This window comes from Podarcis liolepis, assembly GCF_965112155.1.
Source record: "Podarcis liolepis genome assembly, chromosome: 11".
NCBI lineage: Eukaryota > Metazoa > Chordata > Lepidosauria > Squamata > Lacertidae > Podarcis > Podarcis liolepis.
In genome coordinates this window covers 31,016,487-31,035,160 of record NC_139565.1, presented here as the reverse complement: position 1 = coordinate 31,035,160, position 18,674 = coordinate 31,016,487, and the positions used below count along the sequence as shown (strand labels likewise).

The 18,674-nt window shown below is 41.1% G+C and overlaps 2 protein-coding genes across 4 annotated transcripts; one reads left to right on the top strand and one right to left on the bottom strand.

The window, feature by feature from the left end:
• The first annotated feature begins 109 nt into the window (after positions 1–109).
• Positions 110–9,589, top strand: POLR3G (RNA polymerase III subunit G). Of its 3 annotated transcripts, none has more exons than XM_083465554.1 (8): positions 110–246; positions 1,991–2,119; positions 2,960–3,089; positions 3,499–3,570; positions 4,674–4,724; positions 5,272–5,342; positions 6,100–6,210; positions 6,985–9,589. In XM_083465554.1, the coding sequence occupies exons 2-8, from the start codon at positions 2,000–2,002 to the stop codon at positions 7,069–7,071; spliced, it is 642 nt and encodes a 213-aa protein (XP_083321680.1). In that variant the 5' UTR covers positions 110–246; positions 1,991–1,999; the 3' UTR covers positions 7,072–9,589. The 3 variants fall into 3 exon arrangements, with proteins under 3 accessions (XP_083321680.1, XP_083321679.1, XP_083321678.1); XM_083465553.1 differs by having other exon boundaries at positions 125–163; positions 5,275–5,342; XM_083465552.1 differs by having other exon boundaries at positions 125–163.
• Positions 8,294–18,451, bottom strand: LYSMD3 (LysM domain containing 3). Its single transcript, XM_083465535.1, has 3 exons — positions 18,098–18,451; positions 16,663–16,947; positions 8,294–14,215 (listed from the first exon to the last, which is right to left on the bottom strand). The coding sequence occupies exons 2-3, from the start codon at positions 16,930–16,932 to the stop codon at positions 13,640–13,642; spliced, it is 846 nt and encodes a 281-aa protein (XP_083321661.1). The 5' UTR covers positions 16,933–16,947; positions 18,098–18,451; the 3' UTR covers positions 8,294–13,639.
• Positions 18,452–18,674: the final 223 nt, after the last annotated feature.

The window sequence follows — 18,674 nt, the reverse complement described above, 5'->3', positions numbered from 1 at the left end:
GAGGCTGCAGGAGGAGCGGCCTGGCGAGGCTGGAGCGGAGAGGCGTGAGGCTGCGAGAAGGCGGCTGCAATTGGGCTTTGAAGATGCAGTGCGATGATGGTGCTTGACGTGCTGCTGAATAAGAGGCACGGCTCTCCCGATGCTTCCCCCTTTTAAATATTTCGTGAGAGTCGAAGGAGGGTCGTTTGCTCGCGGCAGCTTCGTTTGGGGCTATCTCGTGCAGTTCCAAGCGCGCACCCTGGGGAAGTGAGTCCCAATCCCATATGCTCCAGCTGTCCCTATTAATTTTTCTTTTATCTGTTCCTCCTAATGCACTGACACCCTTATGATAAAAAAAAAAATGTTTCGTGAGGTAGCTCAATCGGTTGAGCGTGAGACTCATAATCTCAGGGTCTTGGGTTCCAGCTGCTGGGCAAGAGATTCCTGCCTTCTGGGGGTTGGACTAGATGACTCTGAGGAAACCTTTCCAACTCTATGATTGTAGAAGGAAGGGAAAGGGGCAACTGCATCTTGGCCCTAGCTGGGATTGAGGCGAGTTGTAGTCCGAAACCTATGGAGAACCTATGGTTGAGGAAGGCTGCTCCAGTGACTAGTCCTGTAAAGCCAGTCTGTGGTTTCTCTACCCCACCACCAACAGCAAATGTTGCTGTACTGAATTGCAGATATTCCATGACTAGGTGCATTGTGAGATGAAGCATTCGTAAGGATGGCTTTGTGATCAGTTTAGTATACAACAGGCAGAGGTAAGGTTTCATCGGTGTATAAGGTGGAGAGGGTGAAAGGAGCATCAAGAGTCTCCTTTTTTATCTGTGACACCTCATCTGGAGATATGAAGCCCTGCTGGATAGTGGGATTTTTATTTCTGAGTACATGTGTATAGATACCTTGATTCCATGCATGTTTATTTAAAGCAAAATCAATTTGGCTCAATGGGGCATGGAGTGCTTCCCCATTAGGCATTTAGCCCTGCTTCATTCACTCGCTTCTTACTGGGCATGCACATGACACTGTCCAATCGTTGCCTCTTTATCTGTCTTTTTGCACACAGCAGGAAGACCAGCCACAACCCTGGAAAAAAGTTGCACTCCTCAAAAGTGCTGGTGAGGGGTAAAACTCTGCCCCATTTCCCAGCAAGGACCCTATTGCCTTGAGGGTCATTTGCAGGAAACCTGCTTTCGTGCTTCCCCATTAGCCATTTTCCTGGATGCTTCTGCTCCATGTGCATCAATGGAAATGGGAGGCATTGGCTTTCACTGGGGGAAGGGGCTGCATTCCTGAAAGTGACTGGGCGGGGGAAGAAAACTGCTGTTCCTGCCAAGATTCCTTGGGGTACCAAGGGTTCTAGCTGATAAGCAGTGCCAGCAAACCTTCTTTTGGCTGGGCCACATTGTTGCGTGTCCTTTACCTGATGTCCAGGGCCGTCTTACCCATAGGCGCTAGGGGTGCGGAGCACCCGGGCGCCGGGCTTTCAGGGGCGCTAGGCCGAAAGTCCAGGGCCTGAGAGTGGACTCTGGGGGAAAGCCCGCCCATTGGTTGGAGCGCCGCGGCGGGCTCTATTGCTGCGGGTAGCTCTGCACCACGAGTTTGGGGCCGACCGAGCCAGTGAGACGCTGAAGTGGCTGGCTGGCTCCGCCTTCCTACACACCTGGGACTAGGCAACCTGGGGGGCGCCTGGCAAATCTTTGCACCTCGGCACCGCATATGCTTAAGACAGCTCTGCTGATGTCATATGGCAGTTGGGTGTGGCTTTGCCAAATGGCCCTGCCAGCTCTACAGCGAGGCCTAATTAACGCCACCGACTGCAGGTTCTGCACTTGGCTTGTGCTTTTTTATTAATACGACTGGCATGATAATTAGTAGCAAAAGTGGATTGTGTGTTTCTTCAAGTTACTTCTTGTGGTGGCTATTTGTTTTTAAAAAGACAATTCATATTTTCGGTGTATACTCTGCAGAACAAGAATAAATATTAAATGCAAGGTGTTCTTTTCAGGAATTTGATATGGCCAGGTCAGGCCGAGGAAGAGGGCGTGCTGCCTTGACCTTTGACATTGCAGCAATTGGCTTTGTTAAAGGTGAAGCGCTACCTGAAGCAGTATTTGGGCCTTCTCCGCTATATCCTGTAAGTATCTAGCAAGCAGCCAGAATTTCAAACCACAAGTTGCCGTTGGGGGTGAAGTGTTGCACTTGCATGCCACATAAAAAGAGCAAGAAAATGCCAAGTCCGTAGTTAATCCTACTGCTGGTAGACTAATATTGGAAAACAATAGGCCAGGCCTTTAGGCTTAAACTTAGTGAAGGTGATGCTAGACAAGAACACAGGAAGCTGTTTTATAGTGAGTCAGGCCATTAGTCCATCTGGTTCAGTCCACATTGACTGGTAGTGGCTCTCCAGGTGCTGGCGTATTTGTGTGTGTGTGTTGGCTGAATTATTTCTCTTAGATTACCAAACCAGCGTGCACTTGGGCTACTGGTATAAAAAGTGCCCAGGGTTTTTAGCTGCTGTTCTTTGACAGTAATTAAAGATGTCACAGCACTTTGTGTGCTGTACCCTCCAGTACTCCTGTCATTGCTAGAGAAGCATTTTATGAAGATTCCTATGAAATAAAAAAAGGTTGTGTGAGTTCTTCTGAGAGAGAGAGAGAGAGAGAACAGTATAAAACTCTATTTTGCAATTGGATTAATGACGTTGGAAGGCACTTACACTTGCACAAGGAGGGGCAACTGATTCTTGCCAATCTTTCTGATGCATTGCAGCCCCCTACCACTCCCCTTCCCCCCAAAAAAGTTGCTTTCTCACAGTTGGGAGCCCCTCTGGAACAAGACAGGATGTGGTGCAATGGCTGTAGACTGTAGCAGGGACTGGATGAGGAAGTGTGTGTCTCACCTTACACAAGCAAAAGTGCTTTCCACTAGTACAAAGCTACCATTAAATACAACCCAATATGTGTGATTTTCACAGACAACAGATTACAAACCAACACCACTGAAAACGGGAGAGGATGAGGATTACCTTTTGGCTTTAAAACAAGAGCTCAGAGGGGCAATGAAACGGACACCTTATTTTATGACCAAAAAGAATGAAAGTGAAGGTTAGTTTGCCATATCGTTTTATTCTGGAAAGTATTGCACATGCAAATTTTGCTGTAATAGAATTAATCCTGTGTAACCAAGGGTGTAATCAGTAATTTCTTGAAGAACAGTATTAAGGTGCCATTGAATCTGTACGCCTCCAATCTGGACATGTTCTAACCCATCTTCTAGTTCTGTTTGTGATGTGATCCAAATCCTTCAAACGAAGGTGGTTATCCCCATAAAACCCCCAAGGTTTTTCTTACAAAATAAATGCACAAATATGTTATCGTGAGCAAAGCAGAAGAGGAATTTTTTTCCTGAAAATAGTCCTTTGTGCATTTTAACTAAATAAAGATTGTGGTTCTGCATTGGCTTTGTCTGAATTTATAGTATGTATATTTCACAACTCTAGGTTTTTGTCTTCAGGTTTTGTACCTGTTGAAAGATACAGCAAAAAATACTTGCAGATGAATGAAAAGGACCTAGAATGGACCCCAGGTAAGGAAACATAAATTCCAGTTAATTTTGGCATAGAATTTTCCATTGTTTTCCAGTATTTAGATGTAGAACTCATTTCATGGTTGGTTCATTGTTTGTTTTAGGTTCCTCTGTGCTACTCAGCTAGTAAAAAAAGTAAACCTAAATAAATACCTCTCACCCAGAGCTGAGTGGTATTTTTTAAAAAAAGTGCATTTACACCTAGAATTCTTTTCCACTTCAACCAACCACAAACACTCATTCAGAGCTGATAGACTCATTCCCATATTTTCACATCTTTCCAGAGAAAGGACTGCTTCCCAGTGGTCCCTCAGGAGTACAGTACATTCCTTTGTCACACTTATTTGAAAGATGGAGGGCCTATAATTGTGGTGAGGCCAAGTTTGTCTAGAACAGGGCTAGTGAACTTGTGGGACTCAATCATCATGAGCAGTGGTCATGGATAAAGGAAGTTTTTGTTAAGCACCAGTCAGAGAGGCACAAGTTTCCTCCTCCCTGGTCTAGTATATGTTGACTCCCCTGAGTCATTTCGGGTCTTCTCAGTCAAAATGTGCATCTTGAGCTGTGTACAAAATACTGAGGGCCATATTTCTCAGTAAATAGCCCACATATCAAACTTCTGCCATTCCCTTTTCTCAGCATTGCCAATTCTCAAGTAATGATACTATCCTCATTCAAACAGAAGCTTGATAGCTGGAACTGGGACACCAGTGGCCATCTTGGGCCTCACTTTGCAAGGCTGGGAGTGCATGGCTGTTATGTTTGTCTCACACCACCCTGCCACCCTCGAACTGCTTTACGATGCTGGGATCTGATCTGAAATGATTCACCCAGCAAATCATTCAAATCAGATCCCAGCCTCGCAAAGTGGCACAGGGCTGGCATGAGCAGGAGTCCCCAGAAAAATGTGCCCGGGGCCATTCCCTCCACGCTACGCCCCTGAATTGCTGGACTACAGTCCCATGATCTCCACTGGCAAGCGCCAGGATGGGAAAGTCTTGCTACTGTTCTGAATAAAATGTCTTTGGTCATAGAAATACCTTTAACGTGAAGGAGCATAAACTATTAAAAATAACTAAAACTTGAATGTATCTTTTGTGAAGACTGGAGAAGACTCCCAAGAGAGCTGAAACCAAAGAAGAAGACTGAAAAAGGTAACATGCATATTAAGTAATATTAAGTAACATGCCTCTTAGGAGTAAAAATATTTTCTTGGGCTGTTGACCAACAATATTGTTCAGTATGCCTTATTTTGTGCTATAATTGTAATGAGAAAGGGGTGATTGGTTGTTGGATCATAGAAAAGAGAAGAGAATACTTTAAAACACACACAACCGAAACCTTAAAATAACTTAGGCATTTGGTTTTGCAAAGGATTGATCTGGTAATCCTGAAATTTACAAGCATTTGACAAAAGTTGCCACTGCCAGGTAAGTTACACTGTTATTTTCTCTCTCGCGCTCTCTCTCTCTCTCTCTCTCTCTGTGTGTGTGTGTGTGTGTGTGTGTCATTAACACCTCCTTCCCAATTCTAACACAAATGAAGTTACTCCTGGGATTTCCACAGGAGAACTTGGTTCTTGGTATAGTAAATTCTTCCTGATTCATTCTTTGCAAACAGGGAGCTTCTTCACTTCCATAATGAGTAAAGTTTGTTATAACTGCGTTTGAAGAGTATTAAGGTAAGAGGATTTTTCTTCAGCAGGTGGAAAACCGAAGAAAGCAAAAACTGCAACACCAAAAACTAATGTGGATGTTTTGAAAAAGATAGAGGTAGAGTTTACTCTGCTTTACCTTCTTAGGTTTTATTATTCAGCAGTAGTCACTATTGCTAGTATGTCTCCACTGTGAACAGTGATGTAAAAAGTAGATTAGGCTCTATAAAACTCATTGGGCTGGGGGGAATGACAAACTTATGCATAATTTAGGGCACCTTTACATAACTGCAAGGAGTTCTTGTTTGCCTTAACTGATGGTTGCCTTGAGCAATTTTATGCTATGTGTCAGGATGGCAAATAAAAAACAACAACCAACTGGCATGTTCAAATATTTAAAAATATTTTTTTAAAAGATTTGAACACAAACCATTGTGTTGAAGCCAGCCAATTGAAATCATGGCTACAGTATTTTAAGCACTATTGATTCCTGTGGGTCTACCCTACGTTTGACTAAGCCACTTTCTCTTATCTAAATTGTAAGGTTTCTGGATTTTCCACTGGATCCACTTCCTCGTAATTCATATTTTTTTTCTGATCCTTGAGTAAGGGACTTTGGAAAGGGATACCAGAAATCTGTTAAGGATTATTCACTCCCCATTTGGAAAATAAGTAGCATGTGATGAGATGAAATTAAATTACAGTTATGTCCAAGAATTATGTCATAATCATGCTATTTCTAAAATCCTTTTGAACTCCTTGAGTTCTTTGCTTAGTTCACCTATCCGTTCGTTACTTGACCAGCAAGAATAATAATAATAAAAATTAGCTGGAAGTTCAGATGATGTCACAGACATTTTGCTAACCTTTCCCAGGAGCTAGAAAAGAAAGGAGACGAAGAAAAGTCAGATGAGGAGGAAAAAGATAAAGAGGAAGAGGAGGAGGAGGGAGAACCAGAGGAGTATGAGGAAGAAGAGCACGAAGAGGTATTGGTTTTCTTAACAAATAAAATTATGTAGAGAGCAAGATGGTGGCAATAATTTTCTTGACATACATGATTGGGGCAAGTACAATAAACTTGGTTTACCTGTGGCTCTTTGAACGCTGCTGAACCACAGCTCCCATCATTTCTTGGCCATTGTCCATGCTGCTTGGGGCTGATGGGTATTGGAGTACAGTAACATCTGAAGGGCTGCAGATTCCCCATCGTAAGTAGTATGGTGTTTCCATAAGATGTTTCCATTCCTCGCACTTTATGTTACAGTTAACAATAATATGTATTTTCATTGCAGAACCAAATGAAAGAACCAAATCAATCTGTATGTTGTTTACTTTATAAAGCAGCTTTCTTCCACTTTCTACTGTATATTGTATTGTCAACAGAAGGATTGGGGGGGGGATTGCTTTTTGTGTCACTTCTGAAAATGCTTTATGGCCATAGTCTTAACCACACTTAATTGAAAGTACATTACATTGAAATCAATTGGCTACCAAGGAAAATTCATTTAGGAATGGAGGGCATGGGTGTCAAAAGTGACTGAAAAACATTTAAATTAGGTATGTTGTTAACACAAGCATTTATATTTATAATTACCTTGCCTTCAACTACCAGCACGTTTCACTGGGATCTATATTTATTTGCTGCATGTGTAACATTGATTTCCACCAGTTACATAAGGTTTGATATAAACACAAGGAAGTATCTGTGACTGTACTTCTTGCACGTAGCAATTTACAGTATCTAATATGATTTCCTCTAGGAGAACGACTATATTGCTTCCTATTTTGAAGATGGAGATGACTTTGGAGCAGGCAGTGATGATGACATGGATGAAGCAACTTACTGAAATTGTTTTGAGTAGCTGGGAAATACAGTTGGAAAGTCTGAACACGCTCTTGAGTTACCTCTAGTTATGAAATAATATAATTTCAGAGGATTAACAATGATGATTAACTCTCATTTTGCTGCAGTATGGGAGTATGTTGACTCAATATTTGAAGCAGGCTGTATATTCACTTCCAATTGATGGAATGGTAGATTGTGTTGGCGGCATGCTAAAGGACTCAGATGTGTCCTATATAGACCATGCTTTGTTATCCTGAACTAATTTGCAGAAATGTTATGTGCCTGACAACATAACACTGAGCTAGCCTGTGCAGAGTACCATATCACTTTGCATTGCTTATGAAACTATGTTGTGGGGAAGGAAGAGAAATGTGTGCACTGAAGTTTAAAAATCTAGCCTTTAAATAATAAAAACTGTTTACTGAAAACAGGATCTGGTGTAGTAGTGTGTGATAAAATACAGTTGCAGGTTAGCTTGCTTTCTAATAAAGGGTTGCCCCCTTGCATCATCACAAGAGCTTTGGATAAACAGTACTTGGTAAGGCCACCTGAATAATAATATAAAAATGCTTACTGAACTTCCAGTTCAGTTACAGGACAACCAAAACTCAAATGGCAAGAACTGATTTATTGCTGTCTGATAAAAGTTCACCAACAATGACAGTCATGCAGTGCTTCCAAGAAACATTATGGTAGTAAGTAAAATAATAGTAATAGTACTTCTTATATCCCTGCTTAAAAGGGTGTTTTTTTTAAAGAAGAACAATTAATTCCATATATCCTAGCATCCAGTTTCCAGTAGTGGCCTCTCCCTTTTCCAAATGTCACCCCAGGGACTTCTCCAAAATACAGTTGTTGTTGTTGTTGTTGTTGTTGTTGTTGTTGTTGTTGTTGTTGTTGTCTTTTCCATTGTAGCTTTTTTAAAAAAATCAATGCTTAGTGTTGTAATCTTATGTAAACTGCTTGATTGGGTGTGCCTGAAAAGCAGTACTGTATATATAAACACCTTAAATCAATAATGAAATACAATTTGGACTAGGAGATCTGCTGCACAAGAAACATGTTGCAGAAGAATCCCCTCTTGACACCTCTGATGTGTTGGAGTCTGCTTTTCACAGTAGAACACAGAAATGGGCATGCCAAAATCCTTTGCTGTAGCTAAAGCGGCTTTTTGGATTAGTGTGGAATATCCATAGGGTACATCAATTGATCACTAAACAGGATTAAAAATATATTTCTTTATTTTTATTTTTCTGGAATTAAGAATTCAAAAAGAAAATATATTCTTGCCATCTTATAAATTCCAAAACTTTTATAAACGGCTTAATTATGTAAAGAACATTTGTGGCAGTGTTCCTTTGAATAACCAATCCAGGGGTAAAAACATTTCATGTGGTTTCATAATACAATACACAGATTAAGAGCCAATTTCCCTGTTCAACCATGGATTGTATTTAGAAATCTGGTGACCATATTCTAAATATTTTTCTCTTTTTTTTTGCAGAATTCTTAAAATTTACTACTGTAACCCTAAGTATGTAGGCAGAAGTTCCCCCTGAAATAAAGGAGGCTTGGACAACTTTAGTATTGAGCTAGATTTGTCAATAGGAACCACTAGAATGCACAGCAAAATAATAATCCAATAATCCATTTTCTGGAACATTAGGTTATCTTTTTCTATCCTTGCCAAACCATAGATTCACCACACATGATTACAAAGTACTCATTTCTGCCACATTGTTTTTGAAAAGAGAAATACATACACCAACAGAACATATGAAGTGCTTTAACATACTTTTTTCCTTAAAGCTACTGCAAGTCCCATACACAGAAAATAAATCAGTGTCTTTAATAAAACAAGCAGGTCCTCATTGTGATATTTCAACAGACCTTCGATTTCATGACTGCACTATTCACTTTTTCACAAAAGAAACAGGTTTAGCATAGTTAAATTGCAGAAATAAGGCACAGATCCTTGAGCTATAGCAAAGTCCAAGGTAGTATTTTTGGTACATAATACTATGCTGATTATTATTTTCACTATTTGACAATACTTTTTCAGATGCCTCAGTTCAAATTATCACCACAAAAATGATTTAGCTGTGGTACACCAACCAGTCTTTGTGATGTGTAGACAGTTCAAGTGTAGGTCGTTTAGAAATTTTACTGCATGCTGCCTTGCAAGTTTTATCTAAAAAGTGACAGAGAATTTTAATAAATCTATCTAGTTAGGTCTATAAATTCCCCTTTTATGTTTAGAACTCTTCTACACTTGGCTGTGTTTGGTATTCCACTTTACCCCACCCCCCAAAAAAAATTCAGAGGTGGCATATCTGGAACTTTCTTTTCCTGCAGTTTTCCATTCCCTCAGGTCATTTCATTTGAATTCACATGCGAAACTGATTGCTTAGAGCACTGATCTTCAGTGGGTGCGTCAGGAACCGCTATAGGTTACAGCCTGATCTAAGATGGGTTGCAAGAGTACCACTACCACCACCATACAAATATATGGTTTTTTATTAGCCCCTAAATTTATGCTTGGGTTAAAGGTGGATCCTGGGTCAGAAAAAGTTGAGCTAGTGGCTTAGAGTCTTTTTTTAAAGGCCTGTACAACAGTCGCCTAGGTCACCTAAGATATAGTTCTTCACTAGGTGAAGCAGTCTATCCAGTTGTATGGATCCTGCTATACTGCTCTTGTCTCTTTTTGCTGCCCACATCAACTGCCATAGTCATATAGAAAAAATCGTATTTGTGTGACTACTTGCAGCAGAATATGAATGGGGATGACCCTATTCTAATAAATACCCTATTGAAAGCACATTCCATTGTTTCCCCATTCTAATCCAGGAGGATGATAAGCTCAAGAGATGCTACACCCAACACCACATCAAAGCAGTCCAAACCCAGCCACACATCCAATGGGTAATATACAGTGCTGGGCTGCATAGTGATAGTGATACTTTTTTCTCCATTTCTTTTAAAGACAATGAAATTCACAGCTTTCCCATGGGGAACTGAGGAATTTCATGAAGTACATCTCAGATATTTTCACGCATGATTAAGGATGGTAAGGGAGCTTTAAAACACAAAACCAGATGGCTAAGCACCCCTGTTCTTATAAATTCATTAAAAGAAAAAATGGAGTAACACATGCAGAAAGCAACTGCATTGGTGTTGTTCCATAAGCGAGTCACAATAAAACAGAGCAACCACATCCAGGGATGAATACTAGTAATTCAGAATAATGCTTCATGAATCTGATAACATTAACTGTGTGGTCCACAAAAGCTTCCGCTATAATAATTTTTTAAGCATTTAGAATCCCATAGGACTTTGGAATCATTCACACATCATCATAATCCACAATTAATGGTTGACTGTGAACACACCAATCTTGGCTGCTCCAAAAAACAAACTCTGATCCTTGGCCTTACATCCAAAGCAAGGATAGTGGTTGGTTTCACTTCAGACAAACTACAATTTGTTCTTGGCTTACCAATTGTGGTTTGTTTGGTGTGAAACAAACTATGATCCCCACTTGAGCATAACACTAAGAGAATGTTTTAGCATGGCATGTGAGCTGGGCCAGTGATATTTTCCCTGCAACTGATGAACGTGCCTATGCCTCAGAGATTTTGTTCAAATTTTAAACCTTGTATCTTCCCTACAAATAACATACTCCGTTTTTGGAACTCCATAGCACAGTTTTAAAAATAAGGGCTATTTACCACATTACAACCAAACTTTAAAAATAAGTTGTAAATAGCTTGCTTCTGTGGCTTTTATTGAAAAATAAAGAGCCTATATAATAAAGATTTCTGCTGCCATCATTTCACACATGTGAATATTTTACTACAACTATATATTGTCAAGCAACACCTTTACTTGTTCGGCTATAAACCATAACAAAGAAAAAAAAAGACATTCAGAGTTCAACCACAGATTTGGCTCTTAATTTCCCTGCAGCCAACATAAAATTTTCCTTGTCCAACATCAAAAAGCACACAAACTCACTTGATGCAACAAACATTTCCCTGCAGCTAAACTCAAGACAGGTATTTTTTCAGAAGGATCTTTATATATAGGACCATGAGTAATGTTAAGAGGACACTGTTCACTACCAGTTTCCAGAACACACAGAAACACTGTTCCAAGGGTTATATCTTAGAGTGGCCACCCAGAAAAGCCAAGGGCACAGCACTAAAACTTAATTCTATGAAAGCAATTATACACGAAGCCAACATAATTAACTCCAAATAGTTTTCTTATGGTCTGTCCTAATATATGGATACACCCTAGAAAATCTAAAGGAATGAATAGTTAACATTAGGGCTGGGCGATATATTGATATATCATCCAAAACCAGCTGGAAGTCCATATCATGATATCTGTTTCATAGTTTTTGACCTGGCAATATATTTTGAATCATGATGTATATGTGTGTGCTATGCAAAAATTACGTGGGAAAAACCATGAAGCCAGCCAATACCTCTGCACAGCTCCATCCTTTTTTCAGACACTGTGATATATTGTTATATTGCGATGTTTAGCTGGTGATATATTGTAATGTTGAAAACCAGATATTGCCCAGCCCTCCTTAACATCAAGTCCAAAAAGCTTTCTCATACACAAAAAACTTGCTGAGATTTAGATACTGCCTGAATCATACTTTCTTTAGATATTGGTCCTGCCTGTTGGAATTCCTGCTGCATATGTCCATGCACAAGTGGACTGGCCTTCTGTTCGGGCTGGAGTTGGAGACTGAGACTACGAAGTTCTACCCCATATACATGATGTACACTTTAGCATTACATGTCATGTAAATACACTAACATGACAATCTGAACCATGTCTACTCAGAAGTAAGTCCTAATGAATTCTGTGGTGCTTCCTGCCAGGAAAATGTGGGAAGCTTCAGATTGCAGCCAAAATCCTGTTCTAGAAGACACATCTAAAAATATGCGGAAGCAAGCTTATGTATTGCACAGGCTGGCAGCATACGTCTTACTGTTTTTAAAAAAAGAGGGAAACATTTATGTATAAATAAGGGGCATATTAAATTAGGATTATGGGAATGTGTGTTTCACTAATTTTCAATTACTGTAGTCCCAGCCATTTTTTCTACTGCATGAGTTCTCTGTGGAACTTTTAAACTAGAATACTAGAATATATTTCTTCAAAATAACCAAGAACTGCTTAAGAAAAAACCTGGCTTCTATTTTTCTCAACAACTTGTGTTAGCTTGCTTCTCTGCCTTTTAGTATTATTATTAGCAAAACTCCAACTTTGCAGGTTAATATGACATGAGAAGGCATCATGGTTTCATGGTTAAGTATGCTTCTGCATAAGAACATAAATATTTCCTTTTTGCTAGAGGAAAACAATTTAGGGGGCCGTTAGCTGACTCTATGTAGTCAAGTGCATTAAGTAACGGTTTTATTCAATGACGTTCTACTCAGGGCAGGTCCCCCTTAATTAATGTAATGCAATTTCCATCAATTTCAAATGGTTTACTTGGAGTATTATTAACACTGGATACAGCCCTGTTTACTGCAATAAAAATCAGTTTAGATATGTGAGTCACATGTTTGTATGAGTAATCCCTCATTTTACACAGGGGTTCACTTCCAAGGGTTAGTCATATATGCAAACATCACATATAGTCAAAGTCCTGGAGCCACCTTGCAGGTGAGGGGGAAAGAGAGCATCCCTAGCAGTCCCAGAGCTGGTGCAAGGCTTAAAACCTCTTTTCACACCAGGTAACTGTTCCCTGCAAAAAGTGTCCACTGGGACTCCAATGCCTTTCCATTTAAAGGGTAGGGGAGAATGCACCAAATTACATATACATTTGCACCTTTGGAACTCTTCAATAGTAACAGCACTTAGGGGGGTCGCTTGGGAGCAGAAAGATTACAAGTAGGCAATGGTTTAAGAATACCCTTCCTTGCTCAACAGCTTTTGCCCCCCCAAAAAAACTATTATTAAAAGTAGTAACAGTATCAGTACACTGTTACAGATGTTTGCATGCCAAATGCAGTTTAGTCTCATGGCTCATTGGTCTTTTCTCACGAAAAGGTACTGTAAATATCATAGTCTATGTAGTGTATGTTAGATCAACAACAGAGCATTGTACTTGTTCTGCATATCTGATAAGCTAAACTGTTTTTAACCCCTACCTTCATGATTTGTATTATATTCCATGCTATAAGAGAATGGTTTATCTTTTATAATACAGGAAGGTAGCTTACTTCCAGACTAAAGAAAACCATTTCATTGTTTGCTGGCTGCAATAAAGGTACTTTCACTTAGTGGAAGTTTGCCAGCTTAGATCCACATATTTTGGCAGATCTAGACAATTGGTATTCAATCAACAATCTCACACTGAACTTGGCAACAACTTTTCCATTGAAAGGTGATGTCTTCCATACCCTCTGCAAGAGTTTTTATTAAATGCCACCACAAAGATAGCTACTTTCCAACTCCACACAGGACCCGTTGTTCTTTTTTCTTTGCAGAACACATTGAATGATTGCCAAAGACTTTAGCATGTAAAGCAAAAATTTCAGTTATCATGAAATAGGGTGATTTATTCCATTTTCTAGTGGTTTGGGCTGAGATGGTGCTGTAACTGAAGTATATTCTGCAGTAGAATGGTGGCTGACATCCACTTTAGCTAAAACTTCATAGTATAAAAGATAAAAAACAGGAGTTATTATTACCACCACTACCATTATCACTACTGCTGTTGACCATCTTATTCCCCAGTCTGCTCCATAATGAGGATCTTTCCGCTTTATGGATTTACCGTCCGGTTCAAAGTTTAACTGTTGGGTTGATAAGGCAGAAACAACTTCATTAAGATTCTCTCTCTTTGTAGCATTACACTTCACTATTTGTTCTATATCACGGTCTACTTCTTTCAGAAAGTTACCAACAGTCTCTGTGGAGAATGGCTCAGAAGCTTGTGATGCATCTGGGGTTTCTGTAGAGTACAAAGTAGAGGCAGATCTTGAAGCTTGCCTGCTTTTTGGAAAGCTGTGTGTCTCAGTCAATACACTGAACTTCTTCACTGGAATTTTAATAGTTCGCAGTGCAAAGAAGTCCTGATCTGTAATAAGATTGTTCACCCTTTTGATATCTGCTACCTGAAACACAACAGTTAACAAAGGAAAGAATTAGCATTTTTGAAAAGGCAGCTCTTGAGTGATCAGCATTCATTTTCGAAGTCCTAACTGTTGAACTTCTTTTAAAAAATAAATTGGAACAAAAAGCCTGGCTACATGTTATTGCAATTGAAACAGCCAGTTATGATTGTGGGTAGGAAAGGCTATGGGAGTCTAAAGGATCTAATCCCAACAGAAAAAGAAAGAAAGAGGGGCGCTGGAAGCACTGGCTCACCTTGCCTTTCCTATCTCCCCAGGATGGTAAGATGAGCCCCTGTGAATCAAATGACTTAGAATGGGCTTCTTACCTCCAACTATATTGTTGTACTGTTTGTTATGGTTCTTCTGCTTAAACTGTTTAATCAGGAGAGAAGCAGAGGAAATTTGTTATTAAAGAGTCAACTACTCAACTGAAAAAGAAAATGATAGCCCAGTTAGCAGCAGGAGTTTGGGTTACCTAGGGCCAACCATGACTCCTTTCTCCAGGCAAAGAGCTATTCTGGTGTTCTTTCTCCTTCCTGAAGGGCAGGGAAAGTCATGGAGTGAGTCAGTGCTTCAAGAAACTCCTAATAGGGAGGACTATTCCTTTTCTATATGTGCAGTCATAACATGTAATCCAATGTTTCAAGGGCAAAACCAGATATTGTGTAAGCCACAGGTGTTCCACATACACCCAGTCTTATTTAAATACACTTGTTATTGGCCCGCTAACACTACACATATAAAGTAAAAGTTCCTAAAGGTGATCCTTGTGTCACATGTGCACCTAATAAACACTTTACCCAAAGCCTGTTACAGCTGTTGGGGCCTAAGAAAAAAATAATTTAGTTCTCTTAGTTATTCTGATTTTCAGAATCCTTTTTTTTTTTTACAATCAGCATTTTTGTTCTATGAAACTGATTAAATAACTAGCTGTAGAGCACTGTTTCTACTATTCTATGCATCTAAACCAATTACCACTCATACAAAGTGCTTTGACTCCCCACAAATGGCAAGATGCTGGGATCTGGAAAACCTAAGTTAGCTGTATTCAAGATCCTTTTCTTTAAACAATATGTACTCCCCATCTGCCATGACATATTACAAACCGTCTTTTGAAAACGCATTTCAATTAAAAATCATATATCCATATGGTATAAAGGGTTGTTTAGAACTTCTTAGGAACATAAAAGTAGCAGCTGATGGGATACTATAGAAATTTCAGCTACTATAACAAATGTTAGTCACTTGATTAAAGATATGGGACCACATTTTCCAAAACAGGCAATTGTGTTGCCCTTCTTGCAATTTACCCTTGTCTAAGAAAGGGGAGAGGTTTTCAGGAATGCACCTCTCTTAAAAAAATTAAATAAGGGAATAAAATATTTTAAGAAACTTTGTGTCTTAGGTTGCTTACATATGAAACACATATGAAAGGCAGAGGGTTCTGCCTTTTAAAAAAGTATTTGGACATTAATTTGTGCAATATCTTAACTGACAAGTTCCAAACTATGCACTGTATGTAAATAGCTGCTAACTGTAGCCCAATAGCCTTTAAGGCTGCAATCCTAAAATCCATTTACCAGGCAGCAAGGTCAAAGGGAATTGCCTCCAAGCCTTTACTGGGGATAACAGAGTTCAGACAAAGCAAGGACCTGTGTTCAAACCTTTCCCTGCTCCTACCCACTGCTTGTCTTACCCCCAAGATTTTATATACAACTTGCATTTAAAACAGTAGGACTTGCTGCTTTTCTTTCCCCATTTACCCCCACTGGAAGATATGTTTTTACACTTAAAAGAATGAATGTAGTTGTAATCTGAGGGGCTCTTCTAACATGTAATTTGGGCCTAGTGGACTAGAATTCATGAGAACTAAACATTATCCAAAAAGCATTTTGGAAACATAATTATTGTGTGCTGACTCACACATACCAGTTTATTTAGGTCTGCAACCATTTGGTTGTTGTAGATCCAAATGATGATTCATTTGAACATGCATGCACATCCACGCATGGATATCCTGATACCAAGTTATCACTTCACTGCACATAAGAGCAGAAACTTTCAACCTGCTATCACCAACAAAGTTTGGGAACCTTCGGTGGCAGCACCATAATATACTCCTATTCAGTGAGGCAAAAACCATCAAGGGTTACATTCCACTAAGTCTTAGTTTAAAATTAATATACCTAAGCTAGTAATGGCCATTCATTTTAATGGGTGTACTCTGAGTAAAAGTTAAATACAATTCCAAAACCTATGCAAGACTCTTGTAGTTGATTCACAGCACACTTCAGTGTGGTACAAATCTATCAAATCAAGCTGTACAATGCATCTTGTTTAAGTTTTTTCTATTGCAAATAAGTTAATATTTTTGTATAAGAATTTTAAAAGCTTTCTGTGTTCACATGTAACAAAATTCCACTGGGAAAAGTTGCATACAGACTTACTGAACAACAATACTGAAGAGCTATTGCATTTAGTGTGTCTCCTTCCTTTATATCCTTGGTTATAAATACGATATCATCAATCCTTTCTCTTGATGTACTTCTTCGGACTTTCTCCCTTCCCCTGGGTCGCAATTCATACAGCTCCGTTTCATCTTCCAGCACATCACTGTCAGAACTGATACCATTCCCAAATGTATACAAATGATTATCCACTGTAGGCTGCACTACAGCAGGGAGCTGGAAACTGAAATTCTGTTTTTTTGCTGTCATTCTGTCAAAAGGAGTCTAACAGAAGAAAAAGAAAAATAGGACAACTAGTCAAACAGAGCATCCCAGCTTAAGTACTAATTTATATAGAACATCTATGAGCAATAGGGCAACAATTTCACCTCCCTGCTGCCAGCCCACACATATTCCTAAAAAAAAGCACCAAACCATTTGGCATGCACAGATTCTCCAGGTTAATAATTGAAAACAAAACAAATAGAAATGGACACTAGAGAGACAACAGTGCTTGCAGGGATGGAGAGGGAAGAACAGAGAATGAAGACTATCACTGAACCTGCATATTTGGAAGTAAGAAAACTATCTAGTAATCTATGTGAGAAGCAAAGTATTTCAGTAGAAAGCAATCCTATTTCTGATTTACAGTGTATACAAGAACCACCTGCCCACCACAGAAACACACCTTCTCAGCTCCTAACCAACCCCCATCAACATTACCTGGGCATTATCTTTATAGGGATCCCAATACAAGCTTGCCTATTGGGCAGAGGAGTGGGGCTTGGACCTGTAAGAATAAGCCAGGTTTGCTTCTGACAGCCTTCTGTGTCTTTTTAACAGTAACTATGGCAGTAAAGTCACAAGTTGGAGGGAAAGTGGCACCTGCTGAAGGATGGTCTGGAAGCTACACCTCCTAAACACCCAGGCAGCTGAGCCCAGAAAGGAAAGCTGACAAAACCTAGAAGCGGAGCACTCAGGAGGGCAGGACTTTGGACCACCCCTTGGCAAGATGAGCAGGACCCTTAAAACCCAGAAGGCCTAGTTCGCCTCCCATTCCGAAGTGAAATAACAACAACACGTGTTGTCATCAAAAGCGCCTTCCCCCCAGAAGACCCCCAGAAGTGAGCGAAGCGTGGCTGCCTAAGGAGCCCCCACCTACCCACCCCGACCAGAGCATCACATGATGAAGGGCATCAGAGAGGTCTGCTGGGCCAGGCCAGTGTGGCCCGTCTAGTCCGGCCCCCGGCAGCATCCGAGGGCCACAACTGCGCTGCCCACCCCCACCGGCGGCTCTTTCCGCCTACCCCCCCCCCCCGGAGCAGCAAACGCTCCTAACCGAGGGGGCATGAGGCAAAAAGAGAAGCAGACAGAGCGGGCCCCTTTCCCCGGGACGGCGGCTCCGGGCCCCGCAGCGGCCCGCCTTCCACCCTACCTGCTTCCCTCAGGAAGGGGCTCCTCTTTGTGGAGGGAGGCAGCCCGCGAAAGAGACATGCCAGCCTCCCGCCTCAGCCGCCGGCTCGACGGTGACAGACTTGTCGCCGCCCCTCACACTGGCGGCGGCACCTGTCCCTCCCGACCCGCTCTGGGCAATGGCCGCCTCCGAGGAGCCGCTTCGCCTTATTTCCGCGCTGACAGGCCAGGCCCCGGCCGAGGCAGCGGAGCGGCGCCGGCGCCACGTCCGCAAATTAGCGCCACCCCCTTTTTTTTTCTTCCAGGGAGCCCGCCGCCAAGGCCCGAAGGAGGGAGCTGCGGGGAGTGTGCGCAGGCGCAAAGGCGGCTCGCTCCAACGGCGGAGAGGGGAGGTTGTTGCGCTCGGGTGTTTGGAGAGGGTTTCTTCTCCTCCGCTCCGGCTTCAGGAAGAGCGGCGCGTTGAGGGAGGGGGGCAGTTTAGGGTTTTTTTTAGTGGCTGCGTATTGCGCAGCGTTTCGGCAGGCAGGCAGGGTCCTCCCCGTTTCCAGGCAGGGAAGGAGGACAGGGAGCCTCCGGACCGCGCATGGCAAAAGTCTGGG

What these genes read in the sequence shown, in the direction of transcription:
- POLR3G (XM_083465552.1), top strand. Translation starts at nt 140, where the DNA reads ATGCTTCCCCCTTTTAAATATTTC. An exon ending in GGCCTTCTCCGCTATATCCT is followed by an intron (nt 2,120 to 2,959) that starts GTAAGTATCTAG and finishes TGATTTTCACAG; the next exon opens with ACAACAGATTACAAACCAAC. An exon ending in GGACCTAGAATGGACCCCAG is followed by an intron (nt 3,571 to 4,673) that starts GTAAGGAAACAT and finishes TCTTTTGTGAAG; the next exon opens with ACTGGAGAAGACTCCCAAGA.
- LYSMD3 (XM_083465535.1), bottom strand. Translation starts at nt 16,932, where the DNA reads ATGACAGCAAAAAAACAGAATTTCAGTTTCCAGCTCCCTGCTGTAGTG. An exon ending in CTCTTCAGTATTGTTGTTCA is followed by an intron (nt 14,216 to 16,662) that starts GTAAGTCTGTAT and finishes GTTGTGTTTCAG; the next exon opens with GTAGCAGATATCAAAAGGGT.